The sequence below is a fragment of a genome, unplaced genomic scaffold, assembly GCF_019419815.1.
Source record: "Pyrus x bretschneideri cultivar Hongxiangsu unplaced genomic scaffold, Pyrus_bretschneideri_v1 Contig22, whole genome shotgun sequence".
NCBI classification, from domain to species: Eukaryota; Viridiplantae; Streptophyta; class Magnoliopsida; order Rosales; family Rosaceae; genus Pyrus; species Pyrus x bretschneideri.
The window spans coordinates 4,871,974-4,897,038 of record NW_025999524.1 but is presented as its reverse complement, the minus strand read 5'-3'; the positions used below and the strand labels follow the sequence as shown (position 1 = coordinate 4,897,038).

At 36.8% G+C, this 25,065-nt stretch overlaps 1 protein-coding gene, 1 long non-coding RNA gene and 1 pseudogene across 2 annotated transcripts; all 3 read left to right on the top strand.

Annotated features, from left to right (window-relative positions):
• The first annotated feature begins 11,528 nt into the window (after positions 1 to 11,528).
• LOC103948670 (auxin efflux carrier component 3) lies at positions 11,529 to 15,837 on the top strand. The gene is made up of 6 exons (XM_009359718.3): positions 11,529 to 13,110; positions 13,220 to 13,511; positions 13,617 to 13,702; positions 14,743 to 14,900; positions 15,003 to 15,079; positions 15,361 to 15,837. The coding sequence occupies exons 1-6, from the start codon at positions 11,874 to 11,876 to the stop codon at positions 15,425 to 15,427; spliced, it is 1,917 nt and encodes a 638-aa protein (XP_009357993.1). The 5' UTR covers positions 11,529 to 11,873; the 3' UTR covers positions 15,428 to 15,837.
• Positions 15,592 to 24,277, top strand: LOC103949580 (annotated as a pseudogene).
• LOC125477856 lies at positions 22,159 to 23,072 on the top strand. Its single transcript, XR_007258740.1, has 2 exons — positions 22,159 to 22,755; positions 22,836 to 23,072. It is a non-coding gene; the product is annotated as an uncharacterized LOC125477856 (long non-coding RNA).
• Positions 24,278 to 25,065: the final 788 nt, after the last annotated feature.

Here is a 25,065-nt window from a genome sequence, read left to right as displayed (position 1 = left end):
ATATATAATACAATTGGTTGGACACTTGAAAAAAAAAGTTTGAATTAATTATATTATGACACTTGATGTACCAGATTATAATTCATTGGGTTTAGTTTAGTTTTTATTTTTATTTTATTTTATTAAAGCTAAGAAAACCTCAATCAGGTTTTCGTAGTTAAGGTACTGTTGAGCAAGATCTTAGAGCAACTCCACCCCTAAGGACTTTGCGCCAGCACCCAACCCATTTATCCATTTCAGTGAAAAGTAATAGACCTTAATAAACAGTAATAGGCCAAAGCATCTCCACCCCTAAAAAAATGTGCTGGCACCCAGTCTAAAAATGCGCTGGCACAAACGATCTCCACCCCTACAAAATGCGTTGGCACCCAGTCCATTTAAAATATTAAATAATTTTTTTTATAAAATAATAAATTAAAAAAATAGTTTTAATTTCGGATAGGATTTTTAACCAATCTCGTCACACCACGTGTCATTATCCGAACGTACTATTTTGTGAATAGATTTCCGCTAAGATTTTCAACCAACCCCGACAAGCCATGTGTCACTTCCTGTTTACAATAATTTAGGCAAGATTTCGATAAGATTTTCAACCAATCTTATCACGCCACGTGTCATTATCCGAACATACTATTTTGTAGATAGATTTCTGATAAGATTTTCAACCAATCCCGACACGCCACGTGTCACTTCCTGTTTACAATAATTTAGCCAAGATTTCGATAAGATTTTCAACCAATCACGTAGCGCCACGTGGCATTGTCCAGAACCTCATCTTTTCTTTTTTTTGTCCATATAAACCCTACATCCCTACATCCATCCTCACACTAAACTCAATCCCTTTTTTTAGCTCAGAATCCTTCTTTATCGTTTTCAAATCTTGAGTTCTTACAACGTCTTCTTCAAGGAGAGTGTATAAACAGTTGCAAAAGCAGCAAAAAAGGTTGTTGGCACAACAAGAATAATTGGTCAATCTTGACGAAGGTGGAGGTGGAGATGAGGCCTTCGCAATAGAGGAGGATGAGGATGATCACCATAGAAGGTGGAGGGCCTCACATTCCCACCGTATCATGGAAGCTGTGGGTCAGATAACCAAACCCAGACGTGCGGCAAACATCGATAGAAGAAGGGAAATACGAGGTAAAGATCTCTTGGAAGATTATTTTATTCCTAACAGCGTTTTCCCTGATCATGTTTTTAGACGTCGTTTTAGAATGCAACGAAGTTTGTTCGATAAAATCATGAGTGCTGTTTGCAACCATGATCCATATTTTTTGCAAAAAGAGGATGCTTTTCATGTTCTAGGTCTTCTTCCTGAGCAAAAAATTACAGCTGCCTTGTGAATGCTTGCATATGGAGCATCTGTAGATTAAGTGGATGAGATAGCAAGGATGGGAAAAACAACTGTTCTGGAGTCCCTAATGTGGTTTTGCTCTGCAATTGAAGCCTTCTACACTAATGAGTACCTTCGGAAACCCACGCCAAGGGACATGCGAAGGCTTCTAAGGAAGGGTGAGATGTGAGGCTTCCCTGGCATGATTGGAAGCATCGACTGCATGCACTGGACTTGGAAAAATTGTCCAAGTGCGTGGCAAGGAGCTTATGGCGACAGAAAATGAGCCAAAAGCATCATTTTGGAAGCGGTGGCTTCATTTGATACATGGATTTGGCATGCTTTTTTTGGTGTTCCAGGAGCTCCGGATGACCTAAATGACCTTGCCCAATCTCCAGTGTTTGACGAACTGCTACAAGGAAATGGGCCGAGATGCACATATTGGGTTAATGGTAATAAATATGAGGGACCATACTACCTTGCAGATGACATTTACCCAAGGTGGTCAACATTGGTCAAAACAGTGCCACATCCACAAAGTGAAAAGGAAAAACACTTCGCAAAGTGTCAAGAGGGGTGTAAGAAGGATGTCGAGCGTTGTTTTAGTATCTTGCAAGCTCGTTGGGCGATTGTCAGGGCTGCAGCTAGAATGTTTGATGTCAAGGCTCTTTGATCCATCATGATGACATGTATTATTCTCCACAACATGATTGTTGAAGACGAGTATGATTATGATGCTGTCGATGAATACGAGCCGGATCCGATGAACAACTCAAGAACACAAATCTACTATACTCATGACCGAATCGAAGATCCCGTGCAACATGAGTCGTTGGAACGGGATGAACGTTACAATGAATTGATCGTTCAGCGGTACACTTCATTGCAAGAGCCATATTGGCACATAACCCGCCAGAATGACTTGATTGACCACCAGTGGGGATTGCACAAAGGCGAAGATAATTAAAATAAGGCTTGTGGTTGAAGAATAAAGTGTATTGTTTTTTAAGTAATCTTATTTAGTGTGTTTTTTTTTTAAAGTTTATATGGTGAGGTTATGTAATTTTATTTGATGTTTTTTTTCAAAAGTTATTTGGTGAGTTTATGCAATCTTATTTGATATGTTTAAACAAAGTACAAAAATTACATAAAAAATTAAATAAAGTTCTAAAAATAAATAAGAAATTAAATAAAGTTCTAAAAATGTTAAGAAATTACATAACAAATTAAATAAAGTAGTACAAATAAATACGAAATTACATAAGAAATTAAATAAAGTTCTAAAAATAAATAAGAGATTACATAAGAAATTAAATAAAGTTCTAAAAATGTTAAGAAATTACATAACAAATTAAATAAAGTAGTACAAATAAATACGAAATTACATAAGAAATTAAATAAAGTTCTAAAAATAAATAAGAAATTACATAAATATGAAATTATACAAAGTCTGTGGAGTTAGGATATGTGGTGCTAGGATTTCTGTAGCTAGAACCCCCTTGACTTGTTTCGGCATCTCTTGCATGCCTCCTTCGCACGACATCTCTTTTTTCCGATGGCCAAAAATATTTTGAATTCGGAGACAGTCCTACTAGAGACTTGTTCATAGTGTCATGATCTGCTTGAGCCATCCTTTCTTCTCTAAGCATCTCATTCTCTCGATGAAGTGCTTCTCTAATCATCTCATTCTCTCGATTAATTATTTATCTTTGTCTCTCAGCCGCCGCATCATGAGCCTCAGTAGCTGCTATTATTGCTGCCATAGCAGTAGCTTTTTCCTCATCTCTAGCCTTTTCCCACGCCATGTTCAGTTCACCTTGGCGAGCAAGTTCCTCCATATATTTAGTGTAGTCATTTTTGGAAGAACTACCTTTTTTCTTTGATGCCTTTTTACCTTGAGGCCTGAGGGACTGACGAGTCAGTTGGGTCTCCGGCACTTCTTCAGGCGTCATTTCCGTGTCTTCAAATGTGTTGGCTTCTTGTTCGGCCATGTCTGCTTCTGGCGAACTGTGTAGACCTCGTGCATGACAACTTCTGGACCGGTTGCCACAATTTTGTATCTAGGGCAATCTTTGACAATTTGCCAACATTCCCATTTGTTGAATGATTTGTTATGGTTCTTTGCATTGTAGAATGCTTGTGCTTGTAGTGTCTATAAAAATGTGGGATAAGATAGTATTAAAAAATAGGGTGTAACACAAATAAATAAATTAAAATATTGATGCGCGTGGAATGCATATAAATTACATAAGAAATTACATAAAAATTGCATAAGAAATTACATAAATTAATAATTAAATATTGATGTGGGTGGAATGCATATAAATAAATAAAAATATTGTTACCTGATCCGCTAAACTTGTCCCATTACGCAGATTACCAAAAGCATGAAAGATGACATTTTTCCAACAAGTAAAGGATGTGTTGAGTTTTTTCCAACGACCTTGAAGACCTTGACTAGATCTGGCATCTTTTCCATGTACATCGCAAAACGCTTTTGTAATTTTACTCCACATTTCTCGCTTATCCATCTCATTACCCGTAATCGGGTCATGAGCAGTGTGAACCCAACATTCACACAACGTAATATCTTTAATGAGCTTCCACGAAGTCATTTTTTTCTCTCAAAGTGTACAAAATATTCAAGTGTAGAAAGTGTAGAAAATATTGAAATGTGGTGTAAGGTGGAAGATATGGGTTAGGTATTTATAGAAAAAAAAATTAATTTTTTAAAATTTTTCTGTATTTTTAAAAAAATTTCATAATTTTTAATAAATTTTAATGTTGTTAATTAATCTGGACTGTTGGATTTGAAAAATATTCAAATCCAACAGCCAACGAGCTGCCACGTGGCCAACGGTCAAAATTCTGACTGTTGGGCCTTTTTTTTGGGTGAAAAAAACGTGGACCGTTGATCTATGAACAGACGATCCATTTTAAAAGTCAAATTCAAAATTTTTTTTACCATTGGAAATCCAACGGCCTACAAAAACTAGCCGTTGGAAATCCAACGACTCTGAGGAGGGCCATGTAGTCCTCATCTGGGTAAACACAAGTGGGTTGACAAGCGGGCCTCGCTGCCTGCACCCTTATCTCTTACTCGCGCCCAGTCGCGAGTGTTATGCACGTGCTAGCCAAATAGGCCGGCTTCTGGGTCTGTCCGAAATGGGCTGGTCTGTTGCCTGACTTAGGCTGGGTGCCAGGCTGTTTTGTGGGCTGGAGCACTTGGACAGGGTGCTGGGCTATTCCACCTCCGCTGGAACTGCTCTTAAGTCGATAATACAAATCTGGTGTCTCAAACCCTACCATATAAATTAATTGTTTTGGAAAGCCTAAACAACGACCTCCACAAGTCATGGTCCTAGATTCATGATTAAGGGGATGTATTCAATTGATATTTTCCTTAATTCTTTTTAATGAACCTAGGGGTATTCAATCATAATTATAAGTGATTCTTTGAGATTCAAGGTGTATTTAATCAGGATTTTAAGATAGTTTATTAAAATCTTTATAAATTTGGGTGTATTCAATTAGGATTTTAAAGAAGTTTATAACATACCAGGTGTATTTAATTAGAAATTAATTTTAAAGAATTTGAAAAAGTTAAGGAATTAGAGAAAATTATAGAGATTTCATAGTGTATTCTAAGCATCCACAAATCTCATATCTCCCATGAGATTTCGAGGGAATTAAATCGAATTTTATATGAAATATCTATAAATCAATTAAACTCCATAAAAATCTATGAATTTGTAAATCAATTAAAATCTTTCAAATTCTCAATTGAATACACCACTCCAAGTTGTGGCATGCAAGCTTCTTTTTAAGTACGAGATAACTTTAGTGGGGTTTAAAATCTGCACCCTTTAGGGTTAGAAAGTGAAGAAGTATTAGAAAAAGGAGTGTAATTATTGTCAAATTGACAATACATCATCCATTTGGGTCAAATGATGCAGGCTATATGATCAAACTTTATACTAAATTATGACTTTAAGACCACAACTTAGAGATAGTTCAAGAACATATATAATCATGATGAACTTTTTAGATGTACTCTTAAAAGAGATTTACCTGCATTGTATACACAACTGTATCATCAATCTAAACTAATAATGAAGTGTCATGAAAGGAAAAATTAAATAACATGACGTTATTAGTTTATGATACTATTACAACGATGTAATTTGTGTAGGTAAGTCCTTCTCGTATAGAAGAGCATGCATATTGTATGTGGCTGGCATGTTGGCAACAGGAAAGGGAAGATGATGAGGTTGAGCCTCCAGCAGCATGGCGATAACTCATGAGCTAGCATGAGGTCCAATGGCCCGACATGCTTACTTCTGTGATTCACATGTTTCTCTAACTGCACAAAAGGAGAGAGCCACTTCGAACCATTCATCTTTTAGACCCCTGCAAAAGATGATATTGCCTTTCTCTTTGGCCCCCTTCACATCTCAATCATCTCCTCTTTAACCCTAATAATTGTACTCTCGCGTTACTTCTTTGATTCCTCATTGACTTACCAATGATGCTATTAATTTTGACGCACAAAATTAATGCACTTAAGGACACCTTTTAGTATATGTAAATCTAAAATATAATAGTAGCGTTCACTTCTATTAGAAAAATGTAAAGAATGTGTTAGCAAATGTGCCAATTTGTGTGTCAAAATAATTTTATTGTTTCATCCAGGCGTGATGCCATTTGGATACTTAAAACTAACACACTCTCTAATACTATAACAGTGGTAGCACTCACCTATATTAAAGAGTGTGACAGCAAATGTGTCAAAAATAATTTTATTGTTTAATTAAAAGGTGATACTATTTAAACACAAAACTGAAACACTTATTAACATGCTCTCAAATAAAAGTGAGAGACCCACATAAAATGGTATAACTCAACTATATTAGAAGTTGTTAGTTTTGTGTGCAAATAATTTTATTGTTAATTAAATACTCATATTATCTTCTTTTTTTTTTTTTTAATTTTTTTTTTAACAAACGATATTATTTATACTAAGGAGGAGGGGGTGGGCTTAGCCTTACAGTGGGCTATCAACAATGTGGTTCAAACTCGCATTTGACGATAATTGAACTTAAGTTAAGACCTTTCACTTACAAATGAAAAGAAATACCACTAGACCATAGTACTAAATGACAATACTCGTATTATCTTAATTGTTGAATTGAGTTCTCCTCCATATGATAGTGAAAGATTAGTAGTGTTTAAAAAATTAAAAGTGTCACCAAATTAAGGAAGCTGATTGAGGGAAGATGTCATAAGGAATGGAGAATATTCAAAGGGAATACGATCTTATACGAAGATTTAATATCTTTTTGCAACTAAAAAAATTCTTATATGGCGGCTAAATTAAAGCACACTATATACTATTTAGTTAATTAGCATGATATGACCCTGTGAAGCATTAGGCCCTGTTTGGCAGATCGGATAAATGATCGGATATGATTAGTTATACGGACTCGGGTATTTGCCGTTCACTCGTACTAAATAAGCACCGGATTAATTTAACCGGTCGGATAGGATAACACGGTATACACCTGCTTAATAAAACCAATCAAAACGCCCGGATTATTTAGTCGGGGAAGAAGAATATGGGAGAGAAAGGGATGGAGTTTGGGGGGTGTGGCAGAGAGAGCTGGGGAACAATTATTTGGGATTCTTCTGCAGTCGAGGAAGAAGAAGGGAGAGAAAGGGAGGGTGTTTGGGGGGTGCGGAGAGATCTGGGAACAAAAAAATGATTTCACTTTTTAAATTTTTTTTTTTTTAAAGTTTGATTCCTCCTATCTAGTATAATACCAAACACAGTATAAATAATACGGTCACTAGTCCGATACAGCACCAAACACCCGACTAATTTAGTCAGTACTATCCGGTGACTATTTATCCTATCCGACAGAAATAGTTAATACAGTTCGAGCTGCCAAACGAGGCCTTAATGTATATAAGCAAGGCCGGCTTGGAGATTTTAGGAACTTTGTGCGGAATATATAGTAAATGGACCTTAATTTGTATAAAAACTCATGCTACACAACTATTTTATATGTCTATGTATTAATAAGGGTTCTAAGTAGTGTATTTGCTTCTGACTTATCATTGAAATCAACAAACATCATGAAAAATAAAATAAAAACACAATTAATTGCAAAGCCGGCAGAGTCCAAACTAAAAACATAAAAATGATTCTTCTTATGCATGTGGAGGCCCTATTTCCTTTCTTTACATGAAGAACCTGAAAATTTCTGAAAAATGACATCTTTTAGGAGTCCTTTAACAGGATTGGGAACCCTGTGCAAGAACACCTATTGCACATGCCCAAAACCGCCACTGTAGATGAGGTCTTATTCGCATTGACGTGTTAATATATGCTGCTTCCAAAATAATTAGTCAGTCTCGGGTTTGCGTAGAACAAAACCTTTACGTCACTTTACCATCGAAAATACTTTGATTTTCAATTTTGTCATTAGCTAATCAATCAATTAAATACGACGATGAATAAATTAACCAATTGCCAAAATGTTCGATTAATTGATTAATGGCGATATAAGAGCGCGAAATTAAGGAAAGAAAGAGAGGTTGATCAGCTAATGATTTGGATGATCGTATACATGTAGATTACAGAGAAGGGAATAAACGGTGGTGGGAAGTTCATGAGGTATAACATAAAATCTTGAAGAACTCTATCTCTTACATCATAAAATGGGTTGGTCTGATTGGACCCAAGAACAAATGTTTTGCTCAAACAATAATATTTAATAGGGAAGGTATTGCCTGCTAGCCTACCCATGGCAGTCCATTATTTTGAGAACTGAAAAAACTAATAAAGCATTTTAGTCTCACTTGACCACCACCAACGTTAGGGATCGAACTTAAAACATACCTTGTGTAATACGGGTCTTGATTCGTCCCTAGCTATTGGGCCACCCTGTAGTGATTTGCCTACCCAACATATGTTGGAGTTTTATAAAAAAAATAGTAAGCTAGGTAGCAATAACGATGTGATTCTCAACATATGTATTCACTCGTATAGTTTGGCATGTATAGGGTTTTTATCCGAAAAGGGCTTCAACATAACTATTTAGCATAAACTATGTTTAGTTCCACCAATTTTCAAATATAAGACTTTCTACATTTTTCAACACGAAAGCACGTGATGAAAGAAAAAGAGATGTACCTTGATTACAAGTTAGAAGCTCTTGCTAAGTGGAAGAGCATGATTGGATGGACCAAACGAATGAGGATATATACATGCAACTTAATTGAAATTCGTTGGGTAAATGTTTTATGATGTGATGGTCAAAATGTGATGAACAATCAGTTTTTGATTGAATTGCGAAGTCTTTGCCAAAGTTCAGTGATGCTGTGATTGATTCTTACACTTTTGTTTGAAACCGAACAGATTTTGCCACCTTTAACGGCAATCCACAAGTTTGGTATCTTACTATTGCCCAGTTCATAAGGTAAACCTGCCAGGGTAGACTTTGGATCAACACCAAGGCATATTCTTTTACTTATCTTCACATGATTTGAGACATCGTCCCTGTACATCTCAGTTTCATGCAAGTCATTTTCATAAAATTGGATGAACTTTTTGAATTCACAACACCTTTCTCTAACTTTGAAAGACAAGTGTAACCAGAACCAGGAACAGAGAAACCAGAAAGTCGATTGATATGGAAAGAAGATGGAAGACTGTCCGCACGAATGAAGCCATGTGTGCAAACCCATGTTTTTTTTCTTCTTTTTTATTTTTTTGTCAAAGGATAAATTTTATTAAATTCTAATAGAAACATTTACATTTTCTGCAAGAATATTAAAAAGAAATTTAGGACCATAAGCATCTCACATGAATGAACCACCACACGAGGTAGCATAGAAAGCCACTGCATGGGTAGCAAGGTTGCCACTCCGTTGAACATACATAAACTTCATCTCCCTAATCTGAAACGCCAAATTCTGAATATAAAAAATGAAGCATTTCAAATTTGCATCAATTGTGCATTCCCCATTTATCATGTTGGTAAGAGATAGAGCATCATACTCTAATCTCTACCATCTCATAATGCATGTCCCTACACATCACCAAAGCTGCACGAATTGCAGCCACTTCCACCATAGCTGCACCATTGAAAAACTCCCCTCCCACGCCACCAGCCATATGCAAAAGTTCCGCAAAATCTTGCACCACCCACCCATAGTCACCTGACATCGATTTCCCACGCCATACCCCATCACAGTTAATTTTCAATGTCCAAAAACTAGGACGTTTCCATCGAACTTGTTGCCCAGCAAAAACCGACGTTGAAGGTTTCCTGCAGCGCTTCTTCTCCCTTGTCTTTTCCGGCATGTAGCGAACCCATGTTGGGTTAAGCTAAAGATATCAGTTGGTCAATTCCAAACCCACCCCTCACACTCTCCTGTCCCGCCTCCCGCCGGCCCCAATGCCCTTGGAACCACGTACCCAACTACAAACATAGATTTCACGATCACCTTTCTCCCTCCTCCGCCGTATACACTTCCACACCCGCCCGTGTGCGTCATCATAACGTTAATGTACGTTTAAGATAGCGAAAGCTTTGAAATCACTTGCACGTTGGAAGTCAAAAGATGCTCCTACATACAACAACGTCGCTGCTTTATTTCACTAAGTGAGGTCAGCCGTATAAATTGTAGAACACCACTGCATTCAATTTTACATCAAGTTTTTTGTTAGCTTCAAATACTCAATGTTTTTTCTTAAAGTATCTTTTCAAATGTTCCTAGGTCTTCATCGAACTACCTTTTTTGCACTGAGCATTTGTCTCATAAGCTCATTTTCTAACCAAAGCATATATAGGTCTTCGTTTCACATGTCCAAACCACCTTAACCGATTTTTTTTTTTTCATTACCTTCAATTGCAACCACTCCTAATTGGCCTTGGATATCCTCGTTAATCCTGTCATTTCTCGTGGACCCACACATCTAACAAAACATTCTTATATTCTCTACACTCATTTTTTGCATGTGTTGATGCTTGGTACCCCCAAAATATCTTTATATATATTGAAAATAAACAGACAAAAAAATTGGTATAAAATATAAAATTTTGCGGACATGGTCGAGCAAAACTCCTAATTTAAACACAAACAAACTTACCCTCGATTAATATCATTTGTTGTTCACACTTTTATTTTAAGAAGCATAATAGTATTGATTCTAGAAGACTTACAATTTTCTAGTAATATAATATTGATTCATTTGTTCTTCACATTTTATATACGACATTATTTGTTGTGTACCCCAATCTTACACTTTAACCATCTATTTACATAATTATCTATTTAAGTGCTATTAAAAAAACAAAAGTCGAACAAAAATATAAAGAGAAAACGCATTGTCTTAACCAACTAAATTACGTATATGTGTACATATTTCATGTTTCTAGGGGTACAGTAGAGCATTAGTTTATCCCCTCCATCAAGGGTTCCACCATCGACCCTCTGGTGGTCCTTACTCTCTTTACAATATTTAAATTGTCTTAATCAATTTATTATTATAACTAAAAATTTATAAAAAGAAATTGGCACATATACGCACACCCGTGTATACATATATATATATATATATATTTTTTTTTTTTTTAAATCGATATTATTATTTATTAGCAAGCGAAATTATTAGTTGTTATGTAAAAGACCTTAGTTTTCCTTAGACTCAGAGTTTTAACAAAACACTCATGTACTATTTATTTTAACGAAAAATGACAATTTTATTCTAAAAAGTCACTTATTATACTATTCACTTACAACATATTTTTGTCATTTTGATTAAAACTCAAAAATTTTAAGCAATTTTTATTAGTTTTCCTTAGAATTAAACCTATACTAGAATGCATAATCATCATTACTTTCTATTATTGCCCTAAAATGTCATATGCGTCTGTATATCTTGACTTTGGAGTAAGGTTTTCTCTTTTCCTATTTCTCTCTCCTTGTCACACTTTATTTTCTGTCTTATTTCCCTATAAGAAAATCAATATAAGATATTTACGTAGCTTAATGATACTATTTAAGTAGAATAAGAAGAAATGAGAGAGATTAGGAGAAGAGAATCCTACTCCTCGACTATCATTATCTACTCCGTTATCTCTGTCGCCCTATATATAATATTCCCCCAAAGTTACTACAACTCAATCCCCCTTGTAAAATCACTCCCTCCCTACTCTCAAACTCTCTCTCTCTCTCTCTCTCTCTCTCTCTCTCTCTCTCTCTCTCTCTCTCTAGGTTCATCAGCAATATCAGAACCTGAAATAACACACTAATACAGCGCAGCCAACAGCAGCTGCGCAAAGTATACTTCCAATTCCCAGTTCGTTAACTAACGGTTTTCCTCTCCTTCCCATTTTACCCCTCCCCTCTTCTCCAATTCACATCCAAATGCCATCCCACCTCCACCACGAGATCTGAACACCGGAAGTGTGACTAATAATTAAGCAACGGCGCCGTTTCACTCACGCGCACGCCCAACAGCCAGTCAAAAATGATTTCGTGGCACGACCTTTACAACGTGTTGACGGCGGTGGTGCCGCTGTACGTGGCGATGATATTAGCCTACGGCTCCGTCCGGTGGTGGAAGATCTTCTCCCCTGACCAGTGCTCCGGCATCAACAGCTTCGTCGCCATATTCGCTGTCCCCTTGCTCTCCTTCCACTTTATCTCCACCAACGACCCCTACACCATGAACTTCCGGTTCGTCGCCGCCGACACCCTCCAGAAAATCATCATGCTCTTCGCCCTCAGCCTATGGACCAACTTCACCCGCAACGGCAGCCTAGAGTGGCTGATTACGATTTTCTCCCTCTCCACCCTCCCCAACACTCTCGTCATGGGGATTCCGCTGTTAATCGCCATGTACGGCAAAAAAATCCCGGAATCCGGCAGCCTCATGGTGCAGCTGGTGGTGGTCCAGTGCATCATCTGGTACACTCTCCTCCTCTTCCTGTTTGAGTACCGCGGGGCCAAGCTCTTAATCATGGAGCAGTTTCCGGAGACCGCCGCCTCCATCGTCTCTTTTAAACTCGACTCCGACGTCGTTTCGCTCGACGGCAGGGATTTTTTGGAAACCGATGCCGAAATCGGTAACGACGGAAAGCTCCACGTCAAGGTCCGGAAGTCCAACGCATCGAGGCGGTCGTTCTCTGAAATGACGCCCCGGCAGTCCAACCTCAGCAGCGCGGAGATTTACAGCCTGAGCTCCTCCCGAAATCCCACCCCGCGAGGCTCCAACTTTAACCCCTCCGATTTGTACTCCATGATGGGGGTTCATGGGTTCAACACGCGCCACTCCAACTTCGGACCTGCCGACTTGTATTCGGTTCAGTCCTCCCGCGGTCCGACTCCACGGCCCTCCAATTTCGAGGAGAATTGCGCGGCTCAGACCGTTAAGACGGTACCCGCATCGTACCCGGCCCCGAATCCTGAATTCTCGGCGCCGACAGCTAAAAATAGCAACACAATTCAACAGCAGCAGAAGCCGCAAGTGGCAGCGCAACCCGTTTCGGATAGTGCTGCTGCTAAAACGAATAGTCATCACGATGCTAAAGAGCTCCACATGTTCGTTTGGAGCTCCAGCGATTCCCCTGTTTCTGAAGGCAGTGGGCTCCATGTTTTTGGTGGGACCAATTTCGGTGCTGCCGAGGAATCTGGACGGTCCGATCGGGGCGCCAAGGAGATCAGAATGCTTGTTGCTGATCACCTCCAAAATGGAGAAAACAAAGGTAACTAACGTTTATTTTCCCGACAAAAAATGTTCGTAATCTGAATAAAATAAACGAAAATAATTGACATGTTATCATTTTCTTAATTAATATTATTTACTTTGTGCAGTGCCAGTTCCGGAGACTGCGCCAACGGCGGACGTGTACGGCGGGGAAGCGTTCAGCTTTGGCGGGAGGGGTGGCGAGGGAGAGGAGGCTGAAAGGGAAAAAGAGGGAACCACAGGGCTTAATAAGCTGGCGTCCAGCTCCACTGCAGAGCTCCACACAAGGGGCGGAAGGCAAATGCCGCCGGCAAGCGTTATGACCCGTCTGATCTTGATCATGGTTTGGCGGAAGCTTATCCGCAATCCCAACACGTATTCCAGCCTCATTGGTCTCATCTGGGCTCTCATCGCTTTCCGGTGAGACAACTTAATCCAGTTTTATTACTTTTGTTTTTTGATATGTTTGATACAAACATTCTTAAATAACATTAAAATTTATGATTTGAATTATTTGATTTGTAGGTGGCATGTGGGGATGCCAAAAATAGTAGAAAAGTCAATTTCCATACTGTCTGATGCTGGGCTTGGAATGGCTATGTTCAGCTTAGGTAAGTTATATGTTTCTTGATTACCATACTCTTTCAAATTAATAACTTCGTATTCTTTTCTTGGATAATACTCATAAAATTGTTATTAGCACTACACGGTATTTATACAACATTCATAATTAGATAACTGTAAAAACAACCACACCAACAATGTTTTATTACAATGAGTGAGGTTGGCTGCATGAATTTTAGAATGCCACTACGTTGGATTTTGCACCAAGTATTCCGTTAGCTTTAAGCATTCCATGTCTTTTCTTAGAGTTTTTTTTCAAGTTTTTCTAGGTTTTCCTCTACCATTTTGCCCAGAGCCTCTGGTTCCTAATAATAAGTTGCACTGCCTAGAACAATAGTCGTGGTTCAGTAATTTATACAAGTAAACACTGGCAGAATGTTGTTGTCTAGTGTAAACCGAAATACGTTGTGACAATATATTTCAAGTCATTTACGCATTTGTTATAGCAAAATTTCAAATACAGATAAGTTTATATGGGTGTGGATACGCAGTACTCTGACGACTCATAACCAACCAGTGGTTCTTACAGCTGTTTGTTTGGTCACAAGAAAGAGAAGTTGAAGGCTGCAGTTTAAGGAGTTCACTGTAATTGGACATTTTTCACGACAGATGCTTAATTAGGTCCAAATTAGTGAATGTAGTTGAAAGTTTGAAATAACCGGCTGGAGTATGGGACTAGAAAATTGAACCTTTTGGTTTGTGTGAAAGAGAGTTTGAAATCATTAGTTTGTGTGAAGTGAGTCTGCGAAATAAGTTAATGGAAATCGTAGGATGCAATTTAAGTTGTCTGGATTGCCTAGTCCTTGGGTCTTAGATAGTAAAATTAGTGAGATTCAGAATGAATCTATGTCTCTTACGAAAATAAATAAATAAATGAACTTGTTTATGTTTATATATTTCTATTCACGGGTGGTTTTAGCACTTCTCGTTTGACTTTCCTTCTCTTTGTAACTTAAATTTAATTTGTAACAAAGGGAATAACGGGTTACTGATGATTTTATTGTTGTATTGATGATAAAATTGACAGGTCTTTTCATGGCACTTCAACCCAGGATAATAGCATGTGGGAACTCAGTTGGTGGATATGCAATGGCAGCAAGGTTCCTCACTGGCCCCGCCGTTATGGCTGCCGCCTCCATTGCTGTTGGCCTCCGGGGCACCCTCCTCCACTTAGCTATTGTCCAGGTACTTTTAAATTACCCATCAGGCCCTTCAACTTTTTCCTTTTCTTTTCACTTAATATTGGGATAATTATTAAAAAAATTTGATCCATGTGTGGCAAACTAGGCTGCTCTTCCTCAAGGAGTTGTTCCCTTTGTCTTTGCCAAGGAGTACAATGTTCATCCAGCCATTCTTAGCACTGCGTAAGTAGAAACATTGTATCTCAAACTTAGTTCTCGTTTGAAAGTGCTGTTAAAATGACTGAAAGTATTTTTGGTGATATTGATTTTGAGTTTTAAAAGCACTTTAAGTGCTTTTCTCATGATCCATTTGGATTTTTACTAAAGATTGATTTTAAAAACATTTTCACCAAAGTGCTTTCAGTCATTTTTAAAGCACTTCCAATCTAGCGCTTAATCTCTTCTTATCTTAATCAAACTTAATTTTATTTTATAATATTAACCAATTAAATAATTTCTTGCAGGGTTATTTTCGGAATGTTGATAGCGTTACCTATTACGTTGGTCTACTATATTCTTCTGGGATTGTAATTGTTGGCGTCACAGAAGCACAGATGGATGCACAAAGCTAGGAAAAAGAAGAGAGATCAAATTGTATGTGTGTGGTCACGCATATATACTCAAAATGTGTCACACATTGAAATCGACGAGGATTTTCCGGTAGAGAAAAAGCTTAGCTAGCTAGATTAAGTACGATGAAGATCAACGAAGAATCCGCCAAGGTTTGAAGGTGTTCTATTCCAAGTTTTGGGGAGCAAATTAATAGTTTTTTTTACTTTATGTAATTAAGAAAAGCCCTGTTTATAAGGATCATGCTCCCATGAAAGGCCAAAGTTAGTCTAAATTTGTGAGAGCTTGTTGGAAGGGAGCAAACGCAGAAGAGTAAAACAAGGAAGAAAAGCAGATGATTTATTAATTAATCAATTTGCTTTGTTGCGTTAGATTTATTAATTTTTATTTATTTCTTTAATCATACGAGTTCTTTCTGCTCTCAACTAAACTAAGAAAACTTTGAGAGCAGTAGAGTTGAAGATGAAAATCGTATCTAACAATGCGATTCCCCACTTATGCCTCTTCTATATTTTAAGCAATGAGTGCAACTTGTGGTACTGTTCTGTGAAGACTTTTACCACTTGGGGTTAGAGCAACTGAGCAAGCAAAAGGCTTTTCTCGAAGGCACACTTGTCTTTCTATCAAGTGAAGGTGAGAACGAATCCTTTACGTTTAGGCACAGGGGAGGCGGAGGCCTTTGTGGTCGGGAAGGGGGTGCTGCTTCTTCTTTCAAGAGAAAAAGGTAAGAGAAAGAAAAGCAGGGAGGTAGATAAGCAGAAGTCAAAAGTAGTTTTAGACTGCTACTTAGTGTTACTGTTTAATGGTATTCTTCTTCATTTATAAGTAAGAGGTCTTAAGTTTGATTATCTCCATAAGCAAATTTAAACCATATTATTATTACTAGTCTATTATAATGCTTAGCACGTTCCCTCAACAATTAATTCTATTGTTTGTTAAAAGAAAATAGTGGTATTCTTCTTCACTTATAAGTAGAAGGTTTTAAGTTCTATTATCTTCATAAGCAAATTTGAATTATATTATTATTACTAGTTCATTATGATGCTTAGTACATTCTCCCAACAATTAATATTATTATTTGTTAAAAGAAAATAGTTTGAGGCTTAGATTACTCTTTAGCTTTTCACTTTTGATGCCGCCACACTAAGTCACGAAGTCCACAACCCTACCCTACTTTTTAGTTTTTATTTAGGCCCACTAGGCAGTGGTGGGATGGTCAACACAATTAAATTTAATTGTATTTTTTTAGTTTTTTATTTTTAAAATATTGTTCTTAGTACTCTAAAATATAATTGTGCATTTCAAATTTTTTATGTTTAAAAAAGAAAACTCATAAAAGTGTAAAATTAAAATTTTAAAGTGCTAATAGTAGTTCCTTATTTTTATTTTACTTTTTTCCTCATGAGAAAATGATGAATAATACTTGGTTACTCAACGGATAAGTAGGAGTTCATATTCAAAATTGTTCGGTGCAGATTAAATTCATGTTTATGATCAGAACCATTATAAATTATTTAATAAAGATCGTCTCTACAAAAAAAATCAGTTAAAACTAATGTCTTTTAGTGAACAAATGAACGAAATTGGTAAAAACACTACAAACCGTCTATGTATTTACTATAATAGATTGACTAAACGTCCTAATATTAATTTATTTTTTGCAAAAATTTTCTTTACATAGTGATTCATAATATGAACAGTGCTGAATATAAGACAATTTTGTGATTCCAATATGAGAAACTTTGATTAGAAGTTCCTACTTATCCTTACGTAGTCAAACAAGCATGTTTGTTCGAAAATGATAGGACGTGATGGGTACCAATCAACCTCTATATGTCATCCATACAGAATGATCAGAGGACATGATCATCCTGATCACCTCCAAGAAGGTCGGTGGTGATCGATCATCAGTTTCATAATTCTTCACGTCAATTCGAATTTTAATTGGGTGATTGATTAGATCCTTCATCTAACTGCTGCCCGTAGGAATTTTATGGTACACGATGACATTAAAAATGTGAGTTAAAGTGGCTCTTGTTGGTAATTAGGGAGATAGACATATTTTATTTGCCAAGACAAAAAAGAATTGTGATTAAAGGGACTAATTTCAAAATAGAACTTCATTAGCTTTCGTGTGTATATAAATGAGCCAATTAAGTTAAGGGCAATTTTTTTTTTAGTATAATCGGTATTTTACATTAGTTTATATTAAAGGTGAACTGAAAAGATTTAAACTTAGGACGTAATAGCTTGACGAAGAATTTTTCGACTATCAGGGTAAAAGAAATGCTTATGGAACTATCCATAGGTTATCTGTCATCCCATGTAGTTTTTATCACAATATTTTATAATATTGGTTCGAGAATTGACATTAAACTGTGAAATGACAGAAAGTTAAACTTTTTAAAGAATCTGCTTAGTATTTCTCGTTACATGATCCACCACTTATAAGTTAAGATGGTATTTCAATTACCAATTAATTTAATCAATGTTACTAGATGAAAAATCCATCGACAAGTTGGTGAATTTTAGGATAAGGCATTAGGGCAAAGGGGAACCACCCAAGATTTGATGTAAGAAGGAGGGGGTATATGTAGTTTTGGGAGGGAACACACGCACTACCCAGTGTTAGGTGTTAATTTTCCCCGTAAAAAATTAAAAAAAGTAAGGAGTCAAAGAACAAAAATTAGGCAGTGAATCACGAACAAGGGAAGAAAGACCAACATCCCGACGATCGATCAGTCGGCCAATAAGAAAACGAAAGCGACGGCAGTCATGCATGCATGCGTGAGTGCATTTTTGCTCACCATCCTCAAGTGGTGGTAATGCTCACCACCCATTTATAAGTTTATAACCAGCATATGAGTTTGAATTTTGAGATTTGTGCATATTCACTACATGAATCTCGAAATTCAAACTTATCTAACGGTAGTAAATAGAGTGATCAGCATACACTATAGTTTATGATGGTGGGCAAAAATACTCTCATGCATGCATGCATGTTGGAGGTTGGAGGTTGCAAATTGGCGAATTACGAAACGGCGGACTGAGCCTTGACGTGCAGATGGGTTCGCTCTCACATGCTCTTGTAGCCACAATCCAACAAATGCAATTAAGCAGCTAGCTCTCACCCCCATGTGTGCACTGTGTTATCTACCTCACTCTCGTCTCAATCATGTAAGAATTCATGATTTATATTCAAACTTCAAATTACATAGACACGTCTTGTGATAAACTCTTATATCTGTCATGTTGTGTATTTGATAAAATGCTAGTTGAAAGACAATTTACAATGTAAACTCGTTAGGTACTGACCCTTTTCTTGAAATATTGACACTGTCTCAACTCACTATCCCGTTTTAGTAGCTACTACTTGCTAATGATTAAATGGCTAATAATATCGCCAAAATTCAAGTAACTATTGATTGATCATATATAAATAATGGTTAATATAAAGCCCTACCTTACCTTTTAACTGCTGGCATTTGCAAAATGCTAGGGTTTCATGTTAATAAACCAATTAATCTTATACAAATAATATTTAATGTATAACCCTCAACCCTATCTATTCACTTGTTGCATTTGGAAATGTAGGTGATAATTACCAAGTTGGAAATAATATCGGTGTGCAAGTGATAATTACTAAGTTATGGATAATATCAGAGTTGTATGAAGTGGACATTTGACCCGTCTCTCAATAATTTGACATTATTTTCTATTCAAACACATGACCAGAGTGGCCGGGGTCCATGCTCATGTGGATCTCCATACTTTGTTCATGTGGAGCTGGAGCCTTTAGAGCTTGCTAAAACTGTTTCAAACAGCCAAATATGCCATTGCAATCTATGACTGATCGAATTTCTCATTGACGCCAGTAGATAAAAAGATGTATATAGAATCCAAGCAAGGTAGGGACTGTTTGGGAACCAAGTTCCTCTGAGGCTTTTGGACTTTGTTGTCACAACTTTTCTTTGGATACAAAGGGAATGGACCACAATGCGACACGAACCACACTGATATACATATATACATATATACGTATATATATGTGTATATAAATTAAGAGTCCCCCCGATATGGCAGCACTTGAATTATAAGGTCCTAAAACGCCAGGCCTTTTCAAGTTCGAACTTATCTCAGTGTAACACACACACACACACACACACATATATATATATATATATATATATATCTCTTTTTGCAGCTAAAGAAGAAGCCTCTGCATATGCAATGCATGACTAATTGATCGTTTGCTGCTGATTATTCCGAACTTTAGCCGTACATTAGTGCCGTCAGTCCATATATAAAAATTTACTCATTCATTGATCGGGTTTTCAACGAGTTGTTTTAACAATAATGTTATTTAGACTCACAAAACTACTGATGTTAATTACTGCATGCTCTTTAATAATATAGATGAATTCACCATTGTACGTAAAATATGTTAGCAATATTGTCAATTTATGTAAAGATAAATGGGTGATTAGGTTGGACTGGAGATGAGTAGGGTACACCATAAAGAACATATGGTAGTGTCCTTGTGCGCGTGGCTTCATTCTTGAGCATACACGGGGGCCATGCTAACCTTCTGGTCCTAAGTTCTGCAGGCACACCACCTCATGATACAAAATCAAATCTTCTGAATAATGAAACTATGATTATGTACTGCGTGACTTAATCGGTTCCTTTCAATATTACATGCGCCCTAGCTATTTCATAACCAAAATTTATTCAGGTGGAAAATTTTCAGTAACATAAGTGTGTGTGTGTGTGTATACATACATATATACATATATAAAAGAATCGAGAGATATCAAAAGAAATGTTGTGCAAGTTGGAGAATTGGCTAGGTTTTTTGGACCAAAACAATAAAGGCGTGGTGCAGATGAAAATAAATAAGAAACAAAAATGCATCATCAAAAGATGGAGAGAGCAAGGGAGGAGGTGGTCATGCTGCCGTGGTCTAGAGTAGCGTGAAAAACGAACACGAAAGCCAGAGGGATGGACCAGCTGCGGCTTTGGGACCATTATTTGTTTAATTAGGGTAGGGTTGCAGACTTGCAGTTGAAGACTATTGAGGGCCATCGAGAGAGACATTGCATGTAAATGAGACTTTTGTTCATCCAATCCAATGATAATACAATGATGTTCAAAAAATTAAAGAAAGAACAAAGCCACCATCGATAGTATATAGATATATCTAACTATGAAAATGAAACTTTCTTGCAACCAGTACACCGTACCATATTATTTGTTTGATAGACATTTGTCATGTATTTAGACAGTGAATCATCCATTTAAACGGTGCATCATTATAGAAATTTATCATGTGTTTAAATAGTAACTCAATTTACTTATAAATTCATGTAAAGTTCTTCCTCCCATTAATGTGGGATTTATTCTCAACATATTTCCTCAAGTGTGGCGAATTTTTAAGTCAAAGACGTGGACAATACAACTAAAATAACGTGGATCACGTGTGGCCGTTGGACTTTACACATGAAACAATCTACTCCAATACCCCGAAAAAAAAGATATATTTCGTTTGTAACTAAATTAAGCGGATGATAATAAATTTTTTCGATCCTGCACAAACAAGGATAAAATTTTACCCAAACATTCAACTAACTACAGTCAAAGTAAACGTGTAAAAAAATATTGACTTTGTTGATTTTATTTATAGAGTAAACACCTTTATATATATCTCACAAGGACTTCAAAGAGTAGGATTTCTAAGAAAGAACCGATTACATTAAATCACAGAATATCTTTTATGCGTTAAGGCGTGCAAAATTTGAGCTGCGTGGTGGGATGGAAAATATATACTAGCCAAATTGTTAAATTGGGTTTGAAACCACGGGCTGAGTTTGTTAATTATATCAAATATTTTTAGCAACAAATTGAAGATGGACACAAAAGACTGAACGTAGCACTTCGGAGCCCCAGAGTAAGCTGGGCCAGACCCATTTTGGTTCAAACCCTAACCCTAAAATAAAAGTCGAAAACTGATTGAAAAATGCAATGCAATTCAACCCTAATTTTCGTACAAGTTTGGTAATATCTCGGGTGGTCATGGTTATGGTTCCAGGAATTTCAGTTACATGAGGATTTCATGGTTATGGTGTATTCGATTGATCATATCTCCGGTGCCCACTTTAATATGGCCATCACCTTCACCATCTTCCGCCATTTTCCACCCAAACACGCATTAATTAATCAAAAACTATTCCACCCAATTAATTAATTAATCATGATTAAATTCTTGTCATATATTCATGCATTCAATTGCATAATTTTTAGTTGCCTCTGTATAATGCAGCGCATGAGTTAGGATCCATCCTTGCAAGCGGGACTTTATGCCTTGTTTTGGGTGCCCCAAGCGGCATATTTTGGAACATAACTAGTTGGACCAAACGTTCGATATTTGGTCATGCAGATCATTGCCTCTTTTGTCTGGATATTTGTTATTTCAGGCATAGCCACAGATAGTAGAGCTGTTAGTAATTAATCCCTAATATGGTCATACATATACATATCCGCACTGCATGCATGCATGCAGATTGGAGAATTGGCAGGAATTGCTGTAGGAATGACAATAACTATGGACGTGCCCGTTGCCAGGTACATATATACATATAGCACATATATAAAATACAATAATATTGTACGTTTGGATATATAAAACTAACCACTACAGAAAAGTGATTATTAGGGGCGTAATATTAGATGCAGAAATAAAATTTTGCCTCTAATAGTATTCATTAGGGACCAAAGCATGCATTTCTCTCTATTAAAATAATAGCGACAAACAATAAACCGCCTCTACTAATTTTATCACTTTTAGGGACGGAAAAAAAACTGCCTTTACTAAATTTAGCTATCAGAGGCGAATGCAATTAGCCCCTAATTCAACTAATAATTATTTAAATTTAATTATTTTTTTCATTAGAGGCGGATGTTTGTACTTATTTATTTAAAAAAAAATTATATTTAAGACGGATATGTTTAATTACTATTTAATTTTTACAAAAAAAAAAAAAAATGAAGGATATTACTATTTACCAGAAGAAAAAAAAATCCATCTAAACTCTAATTCCAATACATACCCACTACCCTCATTTTTCTCTTTTCCCTCTTCCACTGCTGCACAGTTCATCATTTTCCCCTTTTTCCTTGATTTTTCTTCCCATCCCTTTCTCTTGTGCAGATTTAAACCCGTCCTCTCTTTCATTCTTCATAATCTTTTGTTGCTATTTTCCTTTTGCTACTCCGAGAGGACTGAATGAAAGGTTTGTTAGAGAGAAGATAAAACTCGTTTCATTTGGTTTGATCGAAGTTTTTTTTCCATCCTGAATTTTTTGTTTTGCAGGTATACTTGAGGGGGTTTTGAATAATTAAGAGTGGAAGAGAATTTCATGAATAGTTTGGAATAGATATATCATTTTATTGATAGGGAGAAAGAGGTTCTCAAGAATTTTCATTTTAGAGGTAATTCCCTTGTATTAATCTTTGTTTATTGATTTTTCTTATACGTTTAATTGATTGTGAAATTCAGGATTGATTTTTCTGTTTGTTCGTACAAATTAGTAAACTTTGTAATTTGGCTTTTTTGTTTGTTACGTTTTATTTTTTTTGTTTTGTATTTGTTTATGAACTGTTGTTAATTGAGAACGACTCATGTGCTGCTGCAAAATAAGAGGATGAACTTAGAGATCTAATTTGCAAAGCTTGAGAAACTGAAAGGAAAAGGAGAAGATTTTGAGATCTGGAAAGAAGATGAATCATGCTGGGTTTGAATATTTTGAATGATTCAAAACCAATAACTGACGTTTGGATGGATAATGCATTTATTACATTGTGGATTTAATTTTTTTTTTTTTTGTATAATTGAAAATATTAGGAGCGGATGTAATTATCTACTCGATTTCTTATTTTTACATAATTAGAATGTATTAAGGACTGATGCTTCTGCCCGTAATGATATGTATTTATAAAACCTGCCAACATGGCAACAAAAATAATAGGGACGGATATTTGACATTTTTTTGCATCTAATAACAATAGCAATGGCTCTTTTAGGGACGAATCTACTTTCCGCCCCTCCCTTTTACCAGGGGCAATTTTCAACATATTGGCACCTATTGGGGGTTTTTTTTAGAGGCAAATATTACTGCCCATATTTATTTGATTTCTTGTAGTGAACGTACTTGAATACATATATATGACATGGTGCAGACCGGTCTTAGGGGCATCGATGGACCCTGCACGGAGCCAAGGGCCAGCAATAGTGATGCACACAGACAAGGGAATATGGATTTACATTGTAGGTCCATTCGTTGGCACCATATATACTCGGTGGAGTTGCCTACAATCTCATTCGGTTCGCTGACAAACCACTGAGAGAGTTAACTGACAAAACCAATACTGCGGGAGTTAAGAAGAGTGCTTCCTTCATCAAATACGTTTCCAAAAACAATTTTTATAGAACTTAACAACCACGAGCTGGTGGCTCAATGATAAATGACGGATTACGAGGTTTCCTTAAAATAAAAAACGGGAGGTCTCAGTTAACCCGCTGCTAGTGTGGAAGCCAAACTTGTGGCTAGGAGGAGGCTGAAATGCCTCTGTGAGTCTTCTCCCTGAAAGAGGTGGATAACCGCTGCTTGCCACCAATTGTCCCTCTTTAAAATAAAAAAAAATAAAAAAATAAAAAATAAAAAAAACCTAGTTAATTCATGATCAATTATTACGTACTGTTGTGATGGAATCGATTGGTCGTCGATATCTTCTCCTTCTACAGCCTGCTGCTGCATGACATGCATGTCAAATAGGTCGTATGTTGTTTGGAAGGAAGAATAAAAAAAAAATTAATTTCTTTTTTGTTGATTTCTTAATCGGTGTTAAATTAAATTGTTTTTCCATATTTTATTATTTTATGAAATAATTTGTAACTTTTGTGTCATGCTATGAGGTATTATTAGGTGTATATTGAATGCGGTCACATGCGTGATATAATAATATTTTACGCAAATTATAACAAATATACTAATAGATTTTTAAAAAGAGACACATCAAGTACGTATGATACGTATTTAATAGCTAACTTTATTTCCAAAAGCATAGGCAGTTCCCAATAATTTCAACAGGTATGTGACATCTCACATCGCCCAGGGGAGTGATCCTTATATGTATATTCCCATCCCTACCTAGCATGAGGCCTTTTGGGAGCTCACTGGCTTCGGGTTCCGTAGGAACTCCGAAGTTAAGCGAGAAAGGGGCTAGAGCAATCCCATGATGGGTGACCCACTGGGAAATTGCTCGTGAGTTCCCAAAAACAAAACCGTGAGGGAATGGTAAGCCTAAAGCGGACAATATCGTGCTACGGTGGTGGAGTCGGGCCCGGGAAGTGATCCGCCCCTATCTAGCACGAGGCCTTTTGGGAGCTCACTGGCTTCGGGTTCCATAGGAACTCCGAAGTTAAGCGAGTAGCGCACGAGAGCACTCCCAGGATGGGTGACCCATCGGGAAGTTCTCGTGTGAGTTCCCAGAAACAAAACCGTGAGGGCGTGGTCGGGGCCCAAAGCGGACAATATCGTGCT